Here is a 19,830-nt window from a genome sequence, read left to right as displayed (position 1 = left end):
GGTCTCTCTTAAAAAATGCAAAAAAAGAATGTGTTTATTAACATATCGTACAAAAAAGAAAAAGATTTTTTTCCCCTTCGGCTAAACAGAACATAGATAGAATTTTTCTCTAAGCTACTTACAGCTAAAATCTGGACAAAACAGCACCAGATTACATTTCCTACTTTCCCTGTACGACATAGAATTTGGTCTTAAGGTACAAGATCATATTGGAAATGCAGACTGCTTAACACAAGAACTTACTAGTATGTTTGCATGTTTATGTTGCATAAGATAATACAATCCATCTGTTGGAAAAACGCTCACTGAATATTATATCTGGCTTAGCAATAAACATGAATAGAAATCAAGTTTTCAATTTTTTTATTTTTTACTTTTTTTAAAATCAAAAACTGGATAATAGTGAGACTTACAAAGAAATGTGCTCAGGAACCTGAGGCAAATTATGCATGGTAATATTGGAGTCACTGAGAACAGTTAACACAATGTAACCAAATGTCAACTGGAATATTTTGCAGTAACTTACCAAAGAGGTCTGTGTTTAATGAATATACGAATGCTTGGTTTCTAAGTTTTCAGCTTCAGATGGCGAAGATTAAGTGCTAAGGGTGTTACTGTAAACGTTTAAGTGAGATGAACATCACTGATTTTCTAATTTTACCACATGGCTTATTTCAGAAGAAAACAAGCACCAGTTACATAGTTCTCCTGCAAGTCAGTAAACAGTCATACACAAAAAAAATCAAGACAATTTGCTTCTTTGTTTATGCGCAGGATATTTAGTTTGGTTTGCAAAGTATTAGAAGAATAATAAGAACCTCCTGGCAGAATACCGCAACTAAATTTCTAAAAAGCCACTTGGTTAATCTCAGTGTTGAATCTAGCTGTTTCAAATTACTGTAATGTATAATAACAGTCTTATTGACAATATAGATGCACAGAGCCAAAAAAAGCTAGAAGTAGTGGCCAAAACGATGAACTAAGAGCCAGCCCGAATGACAACAAACATCTGGCCATTAACTGAAGAATGGAGGGGTTTAGGAATGCAGCTGTCTGTGGTCTTCTCCAAGTTCCAGAGCCATGAAATACTGCGAGGATTGGCGAAAGCTGGATGCGAAGCACTACTCCTGAAGATAGCAGGTCCTAAAATGGAGTCAACGATCAGTTCATGGTGAAATTTCAAGATTTCTGTGGTCAGAATATATTCATTCCAATGGCCTCATAATGTACATCAACAAATTAATGTTGTATGGATGTCATTTCAAAGCCTACTGAAGACGAAGAGCCATTACTGAAGCCATTAGAGCACAGATGGTTCAAACTATATGCAGATATTCATACTTGCATTTCTGCATTATAGCTACTTTTTTTTTCTCCTGTTGAACTGTAATGAATTGTCTCATAATCTATTCCATCTTCTTGCCATTAGCAGGCTTTGAATGTTCACAAATAGGAGCAAAGAACTCATTTTCCAGAGCTTTAATCACACAAAGAGGGAATGCCTAATTCTCTAAATGAAATGGTCTGTGATCACTGAAGCAGAGATTTAATATATCACGGCAAATTAGGTAGATTTTAATAAATTACTTATCTCTTTGAATACTTTACATATGCTTATAAAGAAACATAGCCTGTTTGCAAACAGTGGAAATCCACAGCCTATAAAACCCTTTGAAGAAAATGACAAATAAAAAAGTAAATTAAAAAATGAAATGTATTGTATCCTCGTTCTCAAGACACAATCATTTTGCAGCACTGATTCACAGCTCCATTAAAAATATCAATTAAATCCTTCATTGAGATTGGTTAAAAGCTAGGAAATTAACTTTCTAAGCTAGACACTGGTTATTCAGATACAGAAATTCACTGTGTGTTTGATATAAGTTCTAAAAGTGACAGAAAACAAATGCAAACGCAGTTGCCTGTCCCCACAGCTCAAACTATGTGAAGCAAAATCTGATACTTTATGGCTTCTTTTTGTGTTTTGACAGATGTTGGCTGAAAGTAAATCTTTTACTGTATAGAAGAATGATTGTGCCTGCCCTCCCCCCTACTTCAAATCATGATAATCATAAACAGCTGATTATAATGTTAGTAGAAGGGCAAAAGTTATTTAAAAAAGGTTGCATTAATTTAATAAGTCCTGCAACTAGCCTCATTTTTTATATTTAATTGATAGGAACTGCATGCATCAAAGAAAACACATACTGAGATTTAATGTGCATAAAATGGATATTAGCATTTTAAAGAGGCAGATTAACACATTAATCCAAGTAATTTTCATATATTGCTTTTAATAAAATCTTCACAGTATAAAATTCTTAATGAGGCTAATCACAGGCATTCCATTTAGTGGGGTGATTAGGGATAACATAAAAGTATTTTTAATCAGTTTTCTGAGGCTTATGGTTTTTTTATTAAAAATTAAAAATTTGACTTGCATTTTTATTACTGTTTTATGTAGGAAAAAATGTTGAAAATGCAAATAAAGCATATCATTCAATCATGTAGGTATTAATTATTTACAAGACGTTGTCCATTGTGGAGAGATACTTAGCCTTAGGGGGGAAATATAAAAACAAACAGACTCAAAAGTATACAAAACTTTACAACTACAAATCAAGAGTCCTTCTTGTATAAATTATACATTAAATATACCGTACGAATTACAAAGATTTCATCTTTGAAGCACTATCAAGCATGTATTTACACTGGGAGAAGGAACTTCTGTAGGCAAACTTCCCTTTCATGCCTCCTAGTCATCTTTGCATTCCTCATAGACTGAACGCAGTGCATGGAGGGCTTCCACTGTTACTTTGAGCTTTCCAATTACTGTGCTATCATCTTCTGCATCAAAAACTAGAAAGGAAACATCAGAAAACAGCGTTAGTTAGTTTCATTAAAGGCTTTGGTTTTGTTCTGATAATTTTGCTCAGGATTTGGACAGATTAAAAGGCAGCTAGCATACGCCTAAAAAAGGAAAAAAAAAAATAGCTTCCAGTTCTGGCACTCAGCCCTATACGATTTTGAAAAAGATCTCAGACAGCTTTCATATTAAATGTAGTGGATGGTGCTCAGCTTACTGGAAACTCAACACTCTAAGAACTAGAAAGTACATCAGTAAAAGTATTTTGAAGTAAAGAGAACTATCTGTATGAAAACTGCCTATACAAATTGTTTATTTTTCATAATACATAAACAGATGTTCAGACTTCAGAATCTAAACTGTTAAAGACATGCATGTATGCTTATAAATACTAAGTAAAAAAATATACTAATGAATACATTTTGTACAGTGTATATATGACCAGGCCAAATTAGCCTAGAGAGTTATCAGTATTTAAATAGTAAATTGTTATTTCCATTTGGTAAAATGGAACATTATTTTAATTCCAGGCTTCTACATGCTGTAAAATAGTGAAGTGTAGACAAAGATGGTATTTCCCCTAGCCTAAACTATTTAACTACCTTCATCTTCGTGCATGTGTTTTAAAGTAGTATTTAAAAATTTTATTTTACAGAAATTAGCTAACATGATTTAAAATCGCTCTCTTCTACAGTATCTATGCAAGCCCTGAGGGCCATGTTCTCTGCTGCTTTGATTAAAAACATGCTGCTAACAGTCAAGAATGAGGTTCCTTCCCAGTCCTGCATAAAAAGTAATGAGGCTGCCTAATGTGACTCTAGGTGGAATTTGAATAAAAACAAATAATCTTGACAGCACGTCTCCTCAAAGCAAATTATACAGCAAATGGCAAGGTTATGTATTTATGAAATGGACTGGGATAAGTACTCTGAGAACTTGCAATGATAATGCATGCTTCAATGGCTAGGCTGCTGGGACAGCTCAGAATCAGTTTGGGGAAAGAAAAACCACCATTTACTTTGTTGACAGAACTATTAGAGGACAGATGAGATGCTATTCTTACAGATCCAAACCATTTGGTATATCCTTAGACAAATCATTCAGTGAACTGTCAACTTAAAAAGCAAACTTCAGAGTGCATACATACATATATATATATATATATGTATTTAATTTACAAGAACAGTAGGGTAACTACAGCTGATGATATCAGAAAATAATATTAATTCAGTTTTCTCTGTTTTCTATTGTCATGTTATCTCTGAGACATATATATATCATATGCCTTTGTGTAAGTTCCTTTTCATCCAGCTTCTTGCTTTGTTACCCTCCTAACTGTTTCAAGTTTCATATAGGCCACTTCCACCCAATTAACAATAAAAAGAACAAGATATGAACAAGGTCTATGTTTGCAGTCCTCAAAAAGAATGAAAGAAGTTTAGGGTACCTAACTTTTAAGAATAATTAGAATGGCAGCAGACTAAGTCCCCTCTGTCTAGGTATATGCTTTTGCCCTCAAAGCAATATCCACTTCCGAAAATGTGCATAGTATTATTTAAGAATGCCATTTATTGTGCCACTACACAGAATTGAAATCTGGGTATAAAAGCATCCAGATCTTAAGAACAGGTCTTTTTACAGTGATTTCATTTAAGTAAATGGATAGATATAGTCTACTTTTGCCATTATGTGATATATTTTAATGTAAAATTCATTTTAATTCTCTGAATGCTCTAAGAAAATATGCTTATGGATGCAATAAAAAAAATCTAAACTGTACAGTGAAAAACAAATAACAATATATACAAATCACCTGCCAATTATCCTTTGTGTTTAGTATCTCTTTGGCAACATTATACATTATCTTTCTCATATGGATTTTGGGAAACAGAATATCCTAACCTACCATTTATTGATATTGATAGTAATTGTCAAGCATGAGTGTCTGTTTTTTAATTATCAAACAACACTAAGTTTGGTTTATTCCAGGAAGGGGATTTCTAGTGTAGTGAAAAGGAAGCCAATAGTTTTTGTTTGCCTTTTTTTTTCCCCCTTTTTTTTTAAAATCCTCTATATAATTTCTAAGCTTTAGTAGCTTCTTACTGAAAAACAAATCTAGCATTTGCAGTGATGGGAAGAAGTGTGGGTAGGAATAAGAGTACATGCATTTCTATCTACTACTATTATCACTTAGATATAACATACATAAAGTAAAAAAAAAAATTGTTTGAATATCTTCTGATTAGGAGAAGAAATGATCCTCACAATCCCAAAGCAGCTGGCGTTACATAATAATTACCTAGAACAACTAATACTAAACAACTGTACTTTCTGTCTTCATAATCATCTCAGATGACAAGAGTTCTAAGAGTTGTGTGAAAGGTGACTTTCAAGGGTACAAAATTAATTTACATCACTAATCAATCTTATCAAATGGGAATTATGACAAACGGGCCATAAAATCCAGAACAAAAACAATTTTCCATGGCTGTGAAATACCTTTCTGGAAGAGATGTGCTTTTGTATAACTACTTCAAGAAAAATTATTGGTGGAGAAAAGATGAAGTGGTTCAGCCACAGTAAGAACTGCATCAAATCTATTATTTTTCCAGGGTACAGAAATTTGATTCTTCTTAGAATTTTCCTTATTATGTTCCCGGAACTTCGACGCATACTTTCAGTAATTTAGCTACAGCAAGGATGTAAATCATGCAGGATAACAGGAATGGATAAGAAAGCCTATTTCTTTCCCTCACCATTCAGCTCCCCATCACTCAAGGTATGCTAATTAGGCACAACAGTAGGAGCAGCAAGGCCACATTAGCCTGGTATTTGGGGCTAAGCTATAATTCCTGCTGTCACAAAGAATACCTTGCAAGCATGGGCACACTGCCTCTAGGAATCATGTTGGCTCACCTTTATAGGAGAGTAACTGCTGCTTTTTTTTTTTTTAAACAAATATACTCTCAGCTTATTCTTTACTTAGCTTTACCACAATGGGAAAGGAGGATGGAATGGAACAGGTAAGGATGAAAATGCATACTTGATAACCCTGTCCCTGCTGCATTGGGGCTGAGGAAAGGCTAAGCTAGGAGGATAGTTTTGTTAGCTATTAAAAGACCAAATAACCTTCTCTAGTCTTCTTATCTGCTTTATAAAGATGTTATCACGAAACAGAGGAAATGGAAGATTCCACACCTCCTACTCACCTCACCATGCTTTAATAAATCAGAGTGTAAGTTCAGTCACAGTTTGTTACAGAATAATGCTTACTAAACTGACAGACCTAACAAAAGCCACCGGTATTTCATTTTGCCTCAAATATGTTTGATATGGAGGATGCAATCTTGAGTTACTCTGAGGATCATAAAATTACTTTAAACAACATAAAGACATTAGCAATACAGAATTATTGACAGAAGTTTTAATAACAAAATAATACATATTTACAGTCTTATTGGATAAAGTATGTTTTACAAAATAGAGAATCATAACAAGTAGACATGTCCTAAAAGTTCTTAAGTTTTATGAACTGATTATTATGAGCTGAGAATGCTGTTTTTTCTTCAAAGCATTTTTTAAGGAATAAAAAAATTACACAGTTTTTGAAGACTTTTTCAGACAAATGTGGAGGCCATTAGAGGCCATGGAGGCCATTAAAGAACTTCTTGTTCAAAGTCAAACAACTACTTACACAGCAAAGCTTGCAGAGACAAGCAGAAATTGAACAAATAATTGGTGGTTATGTAAGGTTACAACAAGATAGCCTCTAAAACTTACCATCAATATCTTGCTCAACAACGTCCCTTTCCTTCTGGAATATCTCTCTCAAACTGACATAAGCAAACCCAATATCTTCACATTCAAGATCCTGTTCATCTTCTGGGGGATCGGTAACCACTGTAAATAGTAGACTAAATATAAGAGAAGATATATTTATGTTCACAAAGGGTTGAAAATTATCTCAAAAACACATTAAAAAGGTAAAAAAAAAAAAACAAAAACAAAAAAACTGGTGAACTCTTTTTACCAGTTAAACATAAACCAGATCTCTATTACTGACGTGCAACATTTTCCATGAAAACAATAGTTTGAGAATCTTTTTTTTCAAAATCTTCCCTCCTTCTTTAGCATTATTTATCAGTACTAGAAGAACAGATAGAAGGACAGAGAATAGTCTAAGGATGAAAGATTTTTTTTCACATTTCAAACTCCTAGGTTCGTTTAGCTTAGCTATTGAATAAACTGTTCTAGTCACTTAATTTCTTTACATCTTCCCCTGTTCATTAAATCAAGATTGTATCTATGTGCTTTTAGGAAAATTCATTTATAATCATTTAAAAATAGTGATAGCTTTTCTGTGTTTTTTTGTTTTGTTTTGTTTTAGATTGCTGACCTTGCCATGCAAATCATTTGATGTGAACAATTAAATGGCAAAAATATTCATTTTAGATTAAACATTACGTTTTGCTGGTTAAAACCTTTGACAGCAAAATTGGTAAGAAAAGTTCAATTACTTTCATTTAGTCATAAAAAGAACCTGTATGATTGTTTGGGCTTGGATACGGAGCATACTTATGAAGTAAAACTTTTCATTTGTCCCCGGTTACGGTGCTTCTGTTTGCAAAGCAAGCTTGAAACATGGATTCTTTTTGGACTGGACTAAACTAGACTGAAGATGTGCTCCAGGAGTACCCCTAATGCGCTGCACTGAAAATGGACAGTCAGTCCATGGGATCAATTTGGAGTATTTTGAATTCTGAAAATCGTCCTAAGATCTATGTACTGTGAATATCAGACCATTAGCAACAACTGCTTTGCTCTAGAGATTCTCTCTCTCCCACTGGTCCACACTACTTGGTTATGCAGACCCAGTAAATCCTAAGCCATGCATTTTCTGGTCTTTATAATGAGTGGTGTGACAGACATAAATATTTAAGACAAACCATATCTAACATTTCCCTGATATCAGAAATACTAACCATATTTAATGAAGTATTTCCAAACACCATGTGCAAAGTATTTAGCTGAAAATTACTGAGAGTTTTCACACGTCATTCAGACGCTTGTCAAGAACACTGTTCAAGTCTGGAACACATTCTACAAAACCGAACAGGAACCTAAAGGCAGTTCTCTCAAAATAGTACCTTTCTAATGCTGTATTATGCATTCCCTGTTTCAAGTTGTACCTTACGCTGCCATTTGTCCTGTAGTCATTCCCTCCGACCAATACACGTCCTATTTTACCATTCCTGTTTTACACTTTAGACAACAATCAAACAAAACTAGCCATGAGCACAGCCTGGACACAAAGGCCTTCGTCTATTTACCATCCTGTTTAAATGCAAGCCTGTTTGTTGATCCCAAACATCTAAGCCCAACAACTATATAAAATATTTGCATTTCTTCTGCGAACTTAAATTACACTCATTGTACCCAAGTATAGTTTTACTTTTAAACATATAATTACAGTATTGTGCTGGAGCTGACTTGAGTTAGTGGCTTTTGCTGGGGCCAAAAGCACTGAGACTGACAAAATGACAGGAATTCTGATTTAACTACTTTTTTGGTATATCTTGGCAATATCGCTAAAACAGTGAATGCTTGTGAGCTTTACAACCTAAAAATGTTCCAATAAGCACAATTCCAAAGGAGTAACAATCAAACTGCACGAGGTTTTCCAAGCCTATGGGAAAGACTATCTTAGACAAATTATAATCAAATCTTCCTAAAAGCCTTTAAACATAGTAACAATGACTGCAATCTGCTTTTATAGCATTTTGGTTTTGTTCTGGCTTTTACTAAGAAATATTTATTATTTTGATTGTTATATATTTGTTTATGGCTAAAAGCTGACATCTGTTGAAAGTAAGTGTTGTTTAAAAAAAAGGTTCTAGAGACAAAAAAAAAAAAGGAAAAATATCACAGCTATTTCCAACAGCAGGTGGCTTGACTGAGTATAATGGATCTAACTTAAGATTTTTGGCACAGAGCTAAGGATGAGCAAAAGTGCCAAAACTCAATCAAAAAGGAAGAATTATTGAAGTGTTCAAGATAACTATTAAATGAAATAAAAACAAGTTAAAAATTGTAACAAAGTCTGATAAAACTGTTGGGAACTGGGAACAGATCTGTTCTGTTATAATTCAGTGTCAATGTTGTATCAAATTAATTGGAGAAAACAGCTAGGCAATGATAGATAGGGGAAATAGTGCTGGATTAATTTTCATCTTTTAAGTGTACCAAGTGAAAAATAATCATTGCTTCAAGCTTAAAAATACGCTTTACAGTGCAGCAGAAAAACCTGAAACAAACGTTGTTATGATAGCACTTAAAGGTGTTATCACCAGCGGGGAATTTAGAGTGCCTGGGAGAAGTTGTGATGTTGGCAGACTTTGGCTCCAATTCTTTACGCCAGAGATCAGCCATTTTTAAGCAGCAAGGAGAAAACCTTGTACATTAATATAGTATATTAATGTGAAGCTAACACCGTATGTGTATTCTATACTCCTACGATATGGATGCATAGCTTTAGCTACTTTGGTGAACAATGACTTCATACAGTCAGTTTCTTGGTGCAGAAATCATTTCCTACCAAGAAACAATACACCTGTCAGGCTCAGCCTGGAAACCTCTTGCACAAACCTGTTCACTCTTGTTATCACAGCAGGGTGACTGTTAGAAGAATGGATTCTTCCATTCTTCACACACGTCTCTTTTGACACTTGTCAGATGAGTATGTACTATACCACCAGGTCTGCAAGTACTGCAAGTATCATCTGGCACGAGGAATCAGGTAAGTTTCTCTCTATGACCCAAATTTCCACACTCTTAAAATGCTGAAAGGCAATAGATGAACACAAACTGGACAAAGCATAAATGCAATTGGGTTCCAGTTATCTTAAATGGACTGGCTCAAATGCCTCCTTCTACTACCTGATTTAAAGACTTGAACATGGAAGTACATTAGGCTAAGATGATAAAATAACAAAAAAATACTAATTTTGTACCATCCCATTCATTTTCACAAGGTTTTACAAGTACTATTTACAAGTACTATAGCTTTCTAACATAAAAAAGGAATATAAACTGAATCTCTATAATACAAAACCAGAAACAAAACATAAAGGCTACCCTTGTCACACAGCAGAGCTATAAGAAAAAGCAAGCGTTCTGACAAAATTTCCATAGTAATGATAAAGACATTGCCTGTCTGAAAATGCAGATAAAAACAAAGACGCTTGTCAAAAGAGAAGAGGCATCTTTGTGCTATGCAACAATTACCAATCTAAAAAGGATTTCAAGAGTACTCCAAGTCTCCTACTACCTCATGCTCATGTATTTTAGACTTTATATCATTCTATTTAGCACCATATTTTCTTGATTATTTATATTGCTGAAAACACTTAAAGTGTTACATACTGAATATTCTTGCATTTCCTGCCAATAAAGCCATTTATTCCAATATGGAACCAAAATCAACATTAAAAAACTACAACAACAAAAATCACAATTATTCCATATGATGTACAATTGAAAGAAAAAAAACAACTTCTTTTTAGGAAATCTTATCTTTTAATGAACAGTAAACCATACTCCCAATAAATAAACATACTTTCCCATATAAATGCCATGTCAATATACATTTATTTATTTGTAAGTATAACGTTAAAGAATATAAAGCTGTGAAATTCATTATTTTCATGGTCTAGCTGTCCCCCAATTCAATTATAGGACTAGGTTACCATCCGGAGCTCTGGCTTAGCAGTAATTTTATTTATTCTACTCAAATCTCTCTCTTAACACCTGAGAATATTTGTTTCAAAGGATATTCTTTAACATAACTCTCCTTTTGGAATAAAAAGCATAGCACACAAGGTATCTGTGTATGTTCTAATATGGAATCAATCATTATGAGTATCATTTCTAACAACATTTGTGACAAAAAAAAAAGTTCACCTGAAAACTTAAAACATACACATAATACACTTAACTCTGCTCCTATAATCTGGCACTGTACAAACACCAATAGAGTGTCAGGCTAAACCATGTGCAGGCAATTTTCAATGATATTTAAATCCTTGATAATTTGGTCTCCTGATCTTTAAAGCATTAGTTTAGTTCAGTTCCTGTTTCAGCTGAAAAAGCTCTGATACTAGTTTGTAAGGCCTGTGATAGAAAACATGTGCTGAAGATAGAACTAGGCCAGGTTTAAAAACACACAGAGCTGAAAACGTTTGGTGTAGAAGAATCTTTTCACAAGTTTTGTTTCTTGGTGGTCCTCGTGCTAGGCTAAGGCAGAGAACTGGACTACTGATGAACTTTCTGCCTTGCTGCTCAGTCAACACCGAATTGAAACTTCACCACAGAACAGTTTATTAGAACATATCTACATTAGATCTGGTGAATATTTAGTATAGATACCTAAGTATTTATTGGTGAAATTGCAACCTACAGACTAGCTAGTTTCCTTCACTAAATTATCCCCAAGGGGGAAAAAAAAAAAAAAAAAGAGTATTTTATCCTTGGTATCATTAAATTCTTAATATAGCATGTTATCCATTTTCCCATTCTGTATGGTAAAGCAAATCTTTTGCTTGCTTATAGAATGAAGACTTTTTTTTTTTTATATATAATATATTTATCTCCAAACCTCAGAATGCTTTGGTGTGATATTTCCCATTCCCACAAAGATCATATCATGGTTTTCCCTGCTACATCTTGGTAAAATCTGTTGACAGGCCAAAGCACAGAACTCAACTTTAGAAAGGAAACAGAATGAAGAGGGACCACGCTCTTTCCTACTGCAGAGTGAATCTGTGTCTTGTGAATAAACAAGTATTTTAAAACAAAAACAAATAACACCTATACTTCAAACACAGTCAGAATGTATTCTCCTCTTCTGCAAATAAAATCAACCTTTAAATTAATAATTGTCCCATTTTGATTAAGATTGACCTTCTAGAGTAAACAGAATCAGTATTTGTTATTCATTTGCTCAAAGGAATGTGCATGCTATCTCAACCAAAAAATCTGAATAAACAAGCTTATTATTATGAGCTCAGACTAGACTAATCTATACTCTTTCTCATAAGTATACATACAATAGCTGACTACTAAATCAATTTTTATATAGGTTCAATTTATATATAAGGTTTTTGGAAATTCCAGGGCTAAGGAATACTTTCTGAAGCTTTTATACTTTTAGTTCTTCAAATTCAGAAAGCAAAAGATGTATTACTGTGATATATGCGCTTTAAAAGTTCATTATTGATAGAATGCTGATGACAGAATCTCTCTTTTGTGAAACATGACTTAACAAAAAACAAAACACAGCACTAAAACAACATTAAGAGAGATTGCAATATGCCACGTCACACAAACCTATTCAGGGAAGAAATGATTAGCAATCACCACATCAAAACATAGGTATAATTCCCAGCTGAAACAAAATTCTCTCTAGTTCGTTAGTTACGTATTAACTTCTCTTGGGTATTTCCTCAATACAGTCAAAGAACAAGGCAAGCCAAATGGCAAAAAGTAAAGCATTCTTTATCAAAACCTTTTATGGAGTTTTTCATCACTAATATGTACCTGTCAGCGTTTAGATCTGGTTTTTGAAGTATAGACTTGAGATACTCTCTTCTTGCACGATTATTTGCCTTATCCACATGTATCACTGCAAAGCAAATTGGAATTAATATAATTAGTTACCGCCTGGTTTTCATCTTCCAGGAGAAAAAGCGTGAAGAAAAGAACAAAGAAAAATAAACATTTCATTCCCTTGTCTGAAAAGCAACAACGCTAGAATCAAATTTGAAAGGTCATGTGATCTAATGGCATGTCACCAGCAGTTTTATGTGCACACTGTCAGAAAAGATACAAGCAGCATCTAAGCATGCCACATAGCTGTCATTTTCTGTTAATGGCAATAGCAGTCATGATTTTAAAAGCCAGTGCTCTTTACTGCTTTGTATTTGAAGGGATTTAGCGCATTTTCTTCCACTGAGGAAGCTAGTGATAATGATAATGTATGGCAGAATGCTTGTCCTTTTTGACAGCCTCAGTAATTTAATCCTCCTTTCCTGCCACAATATTTCAATAAGAGAAGTAACTAGACCAATGGACGGAAGAAAATCCACAGACCGGGGAGTGTATGCACATGCTCTAAAAGCCTCTTATTGTTTTAATTTAAAATAAAAACATGAGGACCAGTGTTTAATTTTTGTACCATTAATATAACCTAGAGTGAAAAATAGTATAGATTTGGACAAACAATAAAATAATACAAAACAGGGTTTTAGGAAATTTGTTAAGAAGATTTTTGGGAATCTTGTATTAAGCAAGTCGCTTCTTTTTCTCACATGGTATCAGCCTACAAGTATTAGAAGAACTTAAACTACTGTGAAGGATTATAAAAAATTCTGGATGTGAAAAACAACATTAAAGGAATTACACTTTTTTTGTTTTTTAAAAAGAAGTTAGAAACATAGCTGAAAAAAAATTACTAGGACAGAAATACAACTCTTTGGGAAATAAGTATAGCTCCTAGGAACATTTTGCATTTGTTTTAGAGAGCAGGAGGAGGAGCTAGAAATTTGTCTCTTTAAATTCCAGCATCTTTATTTCCAGCATGGCTCACTCTCCTCTAGTTACTCTGTCACTGCAGGAAAAAAAAAAAAAGACAAACTCCACCTTTCTTTCACTCTGCACATCATGTTAAGGTTTCTTTTCCTATGTGCTGACAGAATCTGTTATGAATTTCATACCCTCCTCTACTATCCAAAGTAAACTTATTCATATAAACAGAAGTTATTACCACCAAGGATCAGGGAGTATCGGAATATAGGTATACAATATAGAGATAGGAAGGCTCAAATTAACTCCTTGCAAAGGGATTTATTGGTGGTCATATCCCTATCAAAGTCCTTCTAGGAAGCACATCGTGCAGAGCCACTGTTCTTCCAATATCCTCTAAAGCTCCTCAACTCTTACCTGGCCAGCAGAACCACTACTAGAAATCAGTACTTTCAGACAACAGCCAGGATCTGAATAACTCAGTGGAAGCAACCTTTTTTTCTAACACCTTTTTCCCTACTAGCAGAAAGCAAAGCACTGATGTTCCATCTTGGAATCCTTAATTTCCACCCATAACACTGTTACTTTCTTGGACAGGTTAAAAAAAGCTATTACTGCCATCTGCTCTTCTTTTGGGTATGTGGATGACTTTCCACATGTGCTCCTCTCATGGCCAAGTCCTCCTGGGGCCACCACAGGAAGTGATGGGGAGGCAGCAGGGAGACAGATGGACAGCCGGAGAACTTCAAAGGAGCTGTCACATCCACAGATTCTTCCCTTCCCCATAAGCATTCCAACTGGAACTTCCTAAATTTACTAATTGTGTATCTAAAACAATTTTAAATGGAAGTCTATTTACAAACCTAAAGAATTTGAATTCACTTCAGTCAGTGGAAAAAATCAGACTAGCAAGTAAAACATTCAGCACAAGAACTCCATTCAAATCAGGAAAAATGATTAACCACAGTGAAAAGAAACTTACATTTTTAGATAATGATGAATAACATACTTTCATATCACCCCTTACTACTGCTTATAACACTGAATTATAACATTGCTCCAAGGCATGGAACATCTCACATTTCTGTCCAATTAATTGCAAAAATCACCCAAAATTAACTTGTGACAGTTTGCATCTAAAATTATAATTTTTAAATTTGTCCTAAAGAAGCATTAAAACCTGAAAGATTAAAATGCCCCTGAATCTCGTTAAAAAACACTGCAATTCTAAACATTAAAGTAGCTGGCTGTGTTGCAACATACTTTTTTCATAATTCACTTTCTAACAGAACTAAATGAGACTGTTTTGAAGCAGAGGTTCATCGCAATGATGGAAAAACGATGTCTTATACTGTGTTGAGCCTTAATGGAGAACAAGAATAAACACCAAGAAGTACAACTACGTTCCTGATACCAGGCCTTTCATTTGAATTATTCTGAAGAAACCATCCATTTTTTAGAGTATCGAACTTCAGAAGTTTATTTTAAATGAAAATAAAACCCATCATCTTCCTCCCCACATTCCCCACTCCCTTTGGTGAACTTACACTTGTACTTTGGGCTGTCCAAATTACCACCTGTTCACTGAGAAAGCTGTCTGATTAAGTAACTCATATAAAATCTTTGGGAGATTTTGTAAATTTTTCTTCTGCTGCTGTCTGTTTTCTAGAATCATTGCATACGGTAAAAAAAACACATCTCAGATTTTCTGTTACCTTCTAGTAGCTTTCCTGCCATCTCAGCATTTTTGTAGTTAAATCTTCATATTTAATACAACATGAATGCTTTTTCTTAACATGTATGAACGCTCCTTACCTTGTTAATTACAGTAATCGTGGCTTTTACAAGAAAAGTATTCCTTTTACTGAAATTGAGTCCAATATCAACAGATGCATTTTTATATGAGTGTAACTGAGCTTTGTTTTCCTGAAGCAACTTATGTTTCCCAATGTTTTTCAGATGGTGAAACTGCTATTACATTCAATTTAAAGTTATCTATTGTGACATGACTGTAAGTATTTTCCAGCACACAATTTTAAAGTACATGAAAAAATTAAAATATGAATGCATTGCTTATAACGATCTCTAACACTTCCTAAAATCATACACAAATTAAATCCTATCAAAGATGTGAATCTTTTATTTATTTATTTATTTTAAAATAAATTACAGGACAGAATCATGGTGTAAGCACAATTTGGGAAGTTCCCTTTTTCTCTGAGTTCATGGGATTAGGGTGTTTGGGAGCATTCTTGGGTATTCTGATAACTCTTAACAGCTCCTCTCCTCAGACAGTATGGCCACCAGTAGTTACAAAACCTCACATTAAGGGAAATCAAGACTTATGCAGTATAATCCTAGAATATATATCTATCTCTCCCATTCAAGTTTCTGTTTCTAGACCTTGGAAGAAAGAAAAATGATCTTCTAATCACTCCAAGTCAAAAAGTCATAGTCAAAATAAGTAATTAATGTCAAATTACATGCTCTAACCACTTGTGAAAAGGGAAATTCATAGGGTCTTCTCTGTCCAGATAAATGTAGATCTACTCTATTGTTTTTCAGCAAGATTCCATTAATCTTCTGGTACATTACATACGAAGTATTGAAAGTGAAGGATATGTAAAAGGTATAGAAACAATACATCTGGTTTTTAAACAAAGAATCTAATGGAGCCTTCTGTATCAGCTAAGACATGTTTAAAACACTCAAGCTGCTCAAGTAATAAATAATAAAAATATTTATATATAATTAATGATTTCTTAGGTTACTTACGGATTTACCATGGTTTTTTTCTATACAAAATCTAGAAGACTATCAGTTTCCTTCAAATCTCAAAGTAAATTTCTTTTTCCTCATGCAAATCTCATTTTTATTAAAGAAAATATTCAATTAACCTCAAATATTCAACATACTCAAATCTAGCTAGACATATTAACACAATATTAGATAAATAAGAGATGCAGTAAAGCCATAGTAAATACACATGCAGATTTCATTACTACTACCTTACTAGCTTTCCAACTGACATTATCAAACAGCAGATGTTTTTTTCTTCCCCTATATGCAAAACTAATCTTAAGTAAAAATTATATAACCAATTATCTAAGCAAAACTCTGCAAATAATAATCATGTTAGTATAATGCTGCAGAATACAAGCCATATAACCACATTCTGATATTTGTTTGTTAGGCAATTTTGAAGTTTAAACATTTCTACAACACTTGAGCAGCAAACAGAAAAACCAATTATCAAGCCAAGTTTTAACTAGCAGAAATAGTATGATGCAGCATTACCAGTTCAGAAAGCCTTATGAATTAGGCTCATGAATTAGCCTTATGAATCAGACTCTACAAAGCATAATAGTGTCTTCCAATATCCCAGCCTGAAATACATTTAAGTATCATCATTGTCTTAAGAGACTGAAATTTCATCTTGTACTCATCTCTGTCTCTACTTTCTCACTTTCAATGTATCTGCCCTAAATTGGCTATGTTTTGCTAGTTCTACTTTGTGGAGTTAGTACTTAAAAAAATCTAGTATTATGCTTATATCATACCCAAAATACACAGGAATCAAAAGATTGTGCAAGAATTTATTTTTATATCTCCTGAATGCTTCTTATATGCAAAGCAATGAGAACTCAAGAATGATGAGAAATTGAAATTGTTAGACAGCTTTCTTTTATTGGCTTATGGTGTTATTTCAATGAGGTTTTACAAATTTGATTTCAATAATGTCTTCCTATCTAGCACATTTGGAAAAATGTTTACAGCAAGTAGCAAGATGAGCATTGTTAAAATAAGAAGTTATTTACCTGATGTCTTATCTAATGTCTCTTTTATGATGTCAGAAATCTCATATTTTTAAATGCAAGCAGGCCTCAGTGAAGGAAATTCAGTCTGCAGTGTTTTCTAAATAAAGCCATATGACTGTCCTCAAAGTTACCAAAATTAACAAAATATTGTGCCCCAGCCTTTATATTCTCTCTCAAATTTGCAGTCACCCTATGGTCAAGAAAATGCTTGATGTGGCTTGATGCGAATCATCAGAGTGTGCATGCAGCCCAGGAGACCAGCTGCATCCTGGGCCGCATCAACAGAGGCAAGGCTAGCAGGTTGAGGGAGGTGACTGTCCTCCTCTGCTCTGCCCTTTTGAGGCCCCACTTTCTGTGGCCTTCAGTACGAGAAAGACATGGACCTGTTAGAGCAGGTCCAGAGGAGGGCCACGGAGATCATCAGAGGGCTGGAACACCTCTTCTGTGAAGAAAGGCCAAGAGAGCTGGGGATGTTGAGCCTGAAGAAGAGAAGGCTCCAGGAAAACCTCACTGCAGCCTTATAAAGAAGATGGAGAACAACTTTTTACTCAAGCAAGATAATGATAGACAAGGGGAAACAGTTTTAAAATGAAAGAGGGGAGATTTAGATTAGATGTTAGGAGGAAATTCTGCACTCAGAGGGTGGTGAGGCACTGGCCCAGGCTGCCCAGAGAAGCTGTGGGTGACCCATCCCTGGAGGTGTTCATGGGCAGGTTGGATGGGGCACTGGGCAACCTGATCTAGTGGGTGGCATCCCTGCCCATGGAAGGGGAGTCAGAACTAGATGATCTTCTAGGTCTCTTCCAACCCAAGCCATTCTACGATTCTATGAAAAACCAATGTATTAGTATTAAACACTGCTAAATAATTCTTATTCCAGAAAGTTCTTATTAAAGGAACACTGAATATTCCTTAGTGATGTTCTAGTCCAATTACATATTTTCTCTTTTGAACCGTTTTCATTGTACATGGTTATGTGGAATGCTTTTCTTCTGCTGTATCATCACGTACCAACAGAAACATCACTTCCTCATGTTCTTTTAGAAAGAATACATAATTTTAACTTTATATATATATAACCTAAAAAACTACAGGCTAACAGGATGTTTACATATATTGTAATGTTATCACTTCATAGAGCAGCCTACTTCAACAATTGATTTTATCAACAATTGATTTTATACTTGCTAATTGCATCCCTGGCATTTCTAAAAACACTTGTAATGTTTCCTAAAATATCCAGGAACAAAACAAATACAATTAGTACACAGACAAATCCAACTATAATATAGAGGAGATATTGACGGGCTTTTCCAAAGACAAAATTTAAGAGAGAAAACAAGAAAGACATTATACTTACCATTGCTATAGTTATAGTGAACCCTCTGACCAATTGTTGGCTTTGGAAGTGACACCGGGGTCTCCTCTACAACTAAATTGTATAATCTGCACTCTACAAACAGCTGTTGTATTGTTTCATCTGCTGCAATTCGTGACTCAGTAAGACCAAGCGATATAATTTCGATCCGAATTTTTTCAGTTGCCTATTTAAAAACAAACCACAAACACAATAAAATATTTTTCATTTCTTGAAGTGTTAACTAAAACAAATATACATGTATGTAAATCACTGGGTATTTGTATGGTTAACATTGCTTGATTGATTTTGACAGACACAATGAGATTCTAAAGCCGCAGGGTCTGTAGTCAAGAGCATCATTGCAACAGATACTGATTTATTTTCGGTGTTGAAACACTTTTACAATAGTCATACTCTACTGGAGAAGATTAAGTTAAGGATATCTGCACGTATAAATGATATCTGAACCACAGACTTCAGTTGCTGTTATTTTTAGCTACACAACGAAGTCTTTTGTATCTTGATCCTATAGTTGCTTGAAACAGTCTCAGCAATACCAGGTATCACTGTTTTCCCAATGAAAGAAAATTATTAGATGTGGTGCCTACTGCAGACTATTCTACAATTATTTCGATAAAATCCATCAAGTTATGAAGTACTTAAGCATGTAAAGTAACACTGTACATACATGGAACTCAGTTTCATATACTCAACTTTTCTAGTAATATCAAATGCACATTGAAAAGGTAAAATTAACAACATGATAATAAAAGTAATATCCCAATTGGTCTTCATCAGAACCTTTTATTATATTTTTTAACTATACTGACATTTTTCTATTGCTCATATGAAGTTGTTTCATACCACCCAGCAACACCTGTATTATTTGCATACATAGAAATTTTAATAAATTTTATTGTATTTAAATGGAAATGTCACACTCGACAGAAGGAGTCACAAATATTTCCCTAAATAAATCTGTAAAAGAAAGAAAAGCCACTATGGTTTCAAAACTGGAGTACATAGGTGAGCATTCAAAGATGAGACTCTTCAAATAATAAAGAGCTCCCTGCAGTTCAGAAATGTCAAAAAAATTGAGTTCTTTTCAAGTTCATAACTTTATTAAAAATATTTCCCCTACTTGGAAATATTCTGACAAATTTTTATGGTAAATATAAAGCATTTTAAGTAAAATTATATTCAAAAGA

General features: G+C 34.1%; 1 protein-coding gene across 7 annotated transcripts in view; it reads right to left on the bottom strand.

The window, feature by feature from the left end:
* Positions 1-14: 14 nt before the first annotated feature.
* Positions 15-19,830, bottom strand: part of RPGRIP1L (RPGRIP1 like) — a 75,155-nt gene continuing 55,339 nt past the window's right edge. For 4 of the 7 annotated variants that reach the window (XM_035543271.2, XM_035543264.2, XM_035543266.2 and 1 more), the window contains exons 23-26: positions 18,623-18,806; positions 12,461-12,545; positions 6,647-6,780; positions 1,196-2,859 (exon numbers count right to left, since the gene is read on the bottom strand). In XM_035543271.2, coding sequence (XP_035399164.1) covers positions 2,756-2,859; positions 6,647-6,780; positions 12,461-12,545; positions 18,623-18,806 — 507 coding nt within the window. In that variant the 3' untranslated portion in view covers positions 1,196-2,755. Of the gene's footprint in view, positions 2,860-6,646; positions 6,781-12,460; positions 12,546-18,622; positions 18,807-19,830 lie in introns of all 7 variants that reach the window. The other 3 variants (XM_035543268.2, XM_035543265.2, XM_035543269.2) reach the window with 3 other exon arrangements.

The sequence above is a fragment of the Cygnus atratus genome, chromosome 12, assembly GCF_013377495.2.
Source record: "Cygnus atratus isolate AKBS03 ecotype Queensland, Australia chromosome 12, CAtr_DNAZoo_HiC_assembly, whole genome shotgun sequence".
Taxonomy (NCBI): Eukaryota; Metazoa; Chordata; class Aves; order Anseriformes; family Anatidae; genus Cygnus; species Cygnus atratus.
Note: the sequence above shows the minus strand (reverse complement) of the source record. Positions and strands in the feature narration are given on the sequence as shown.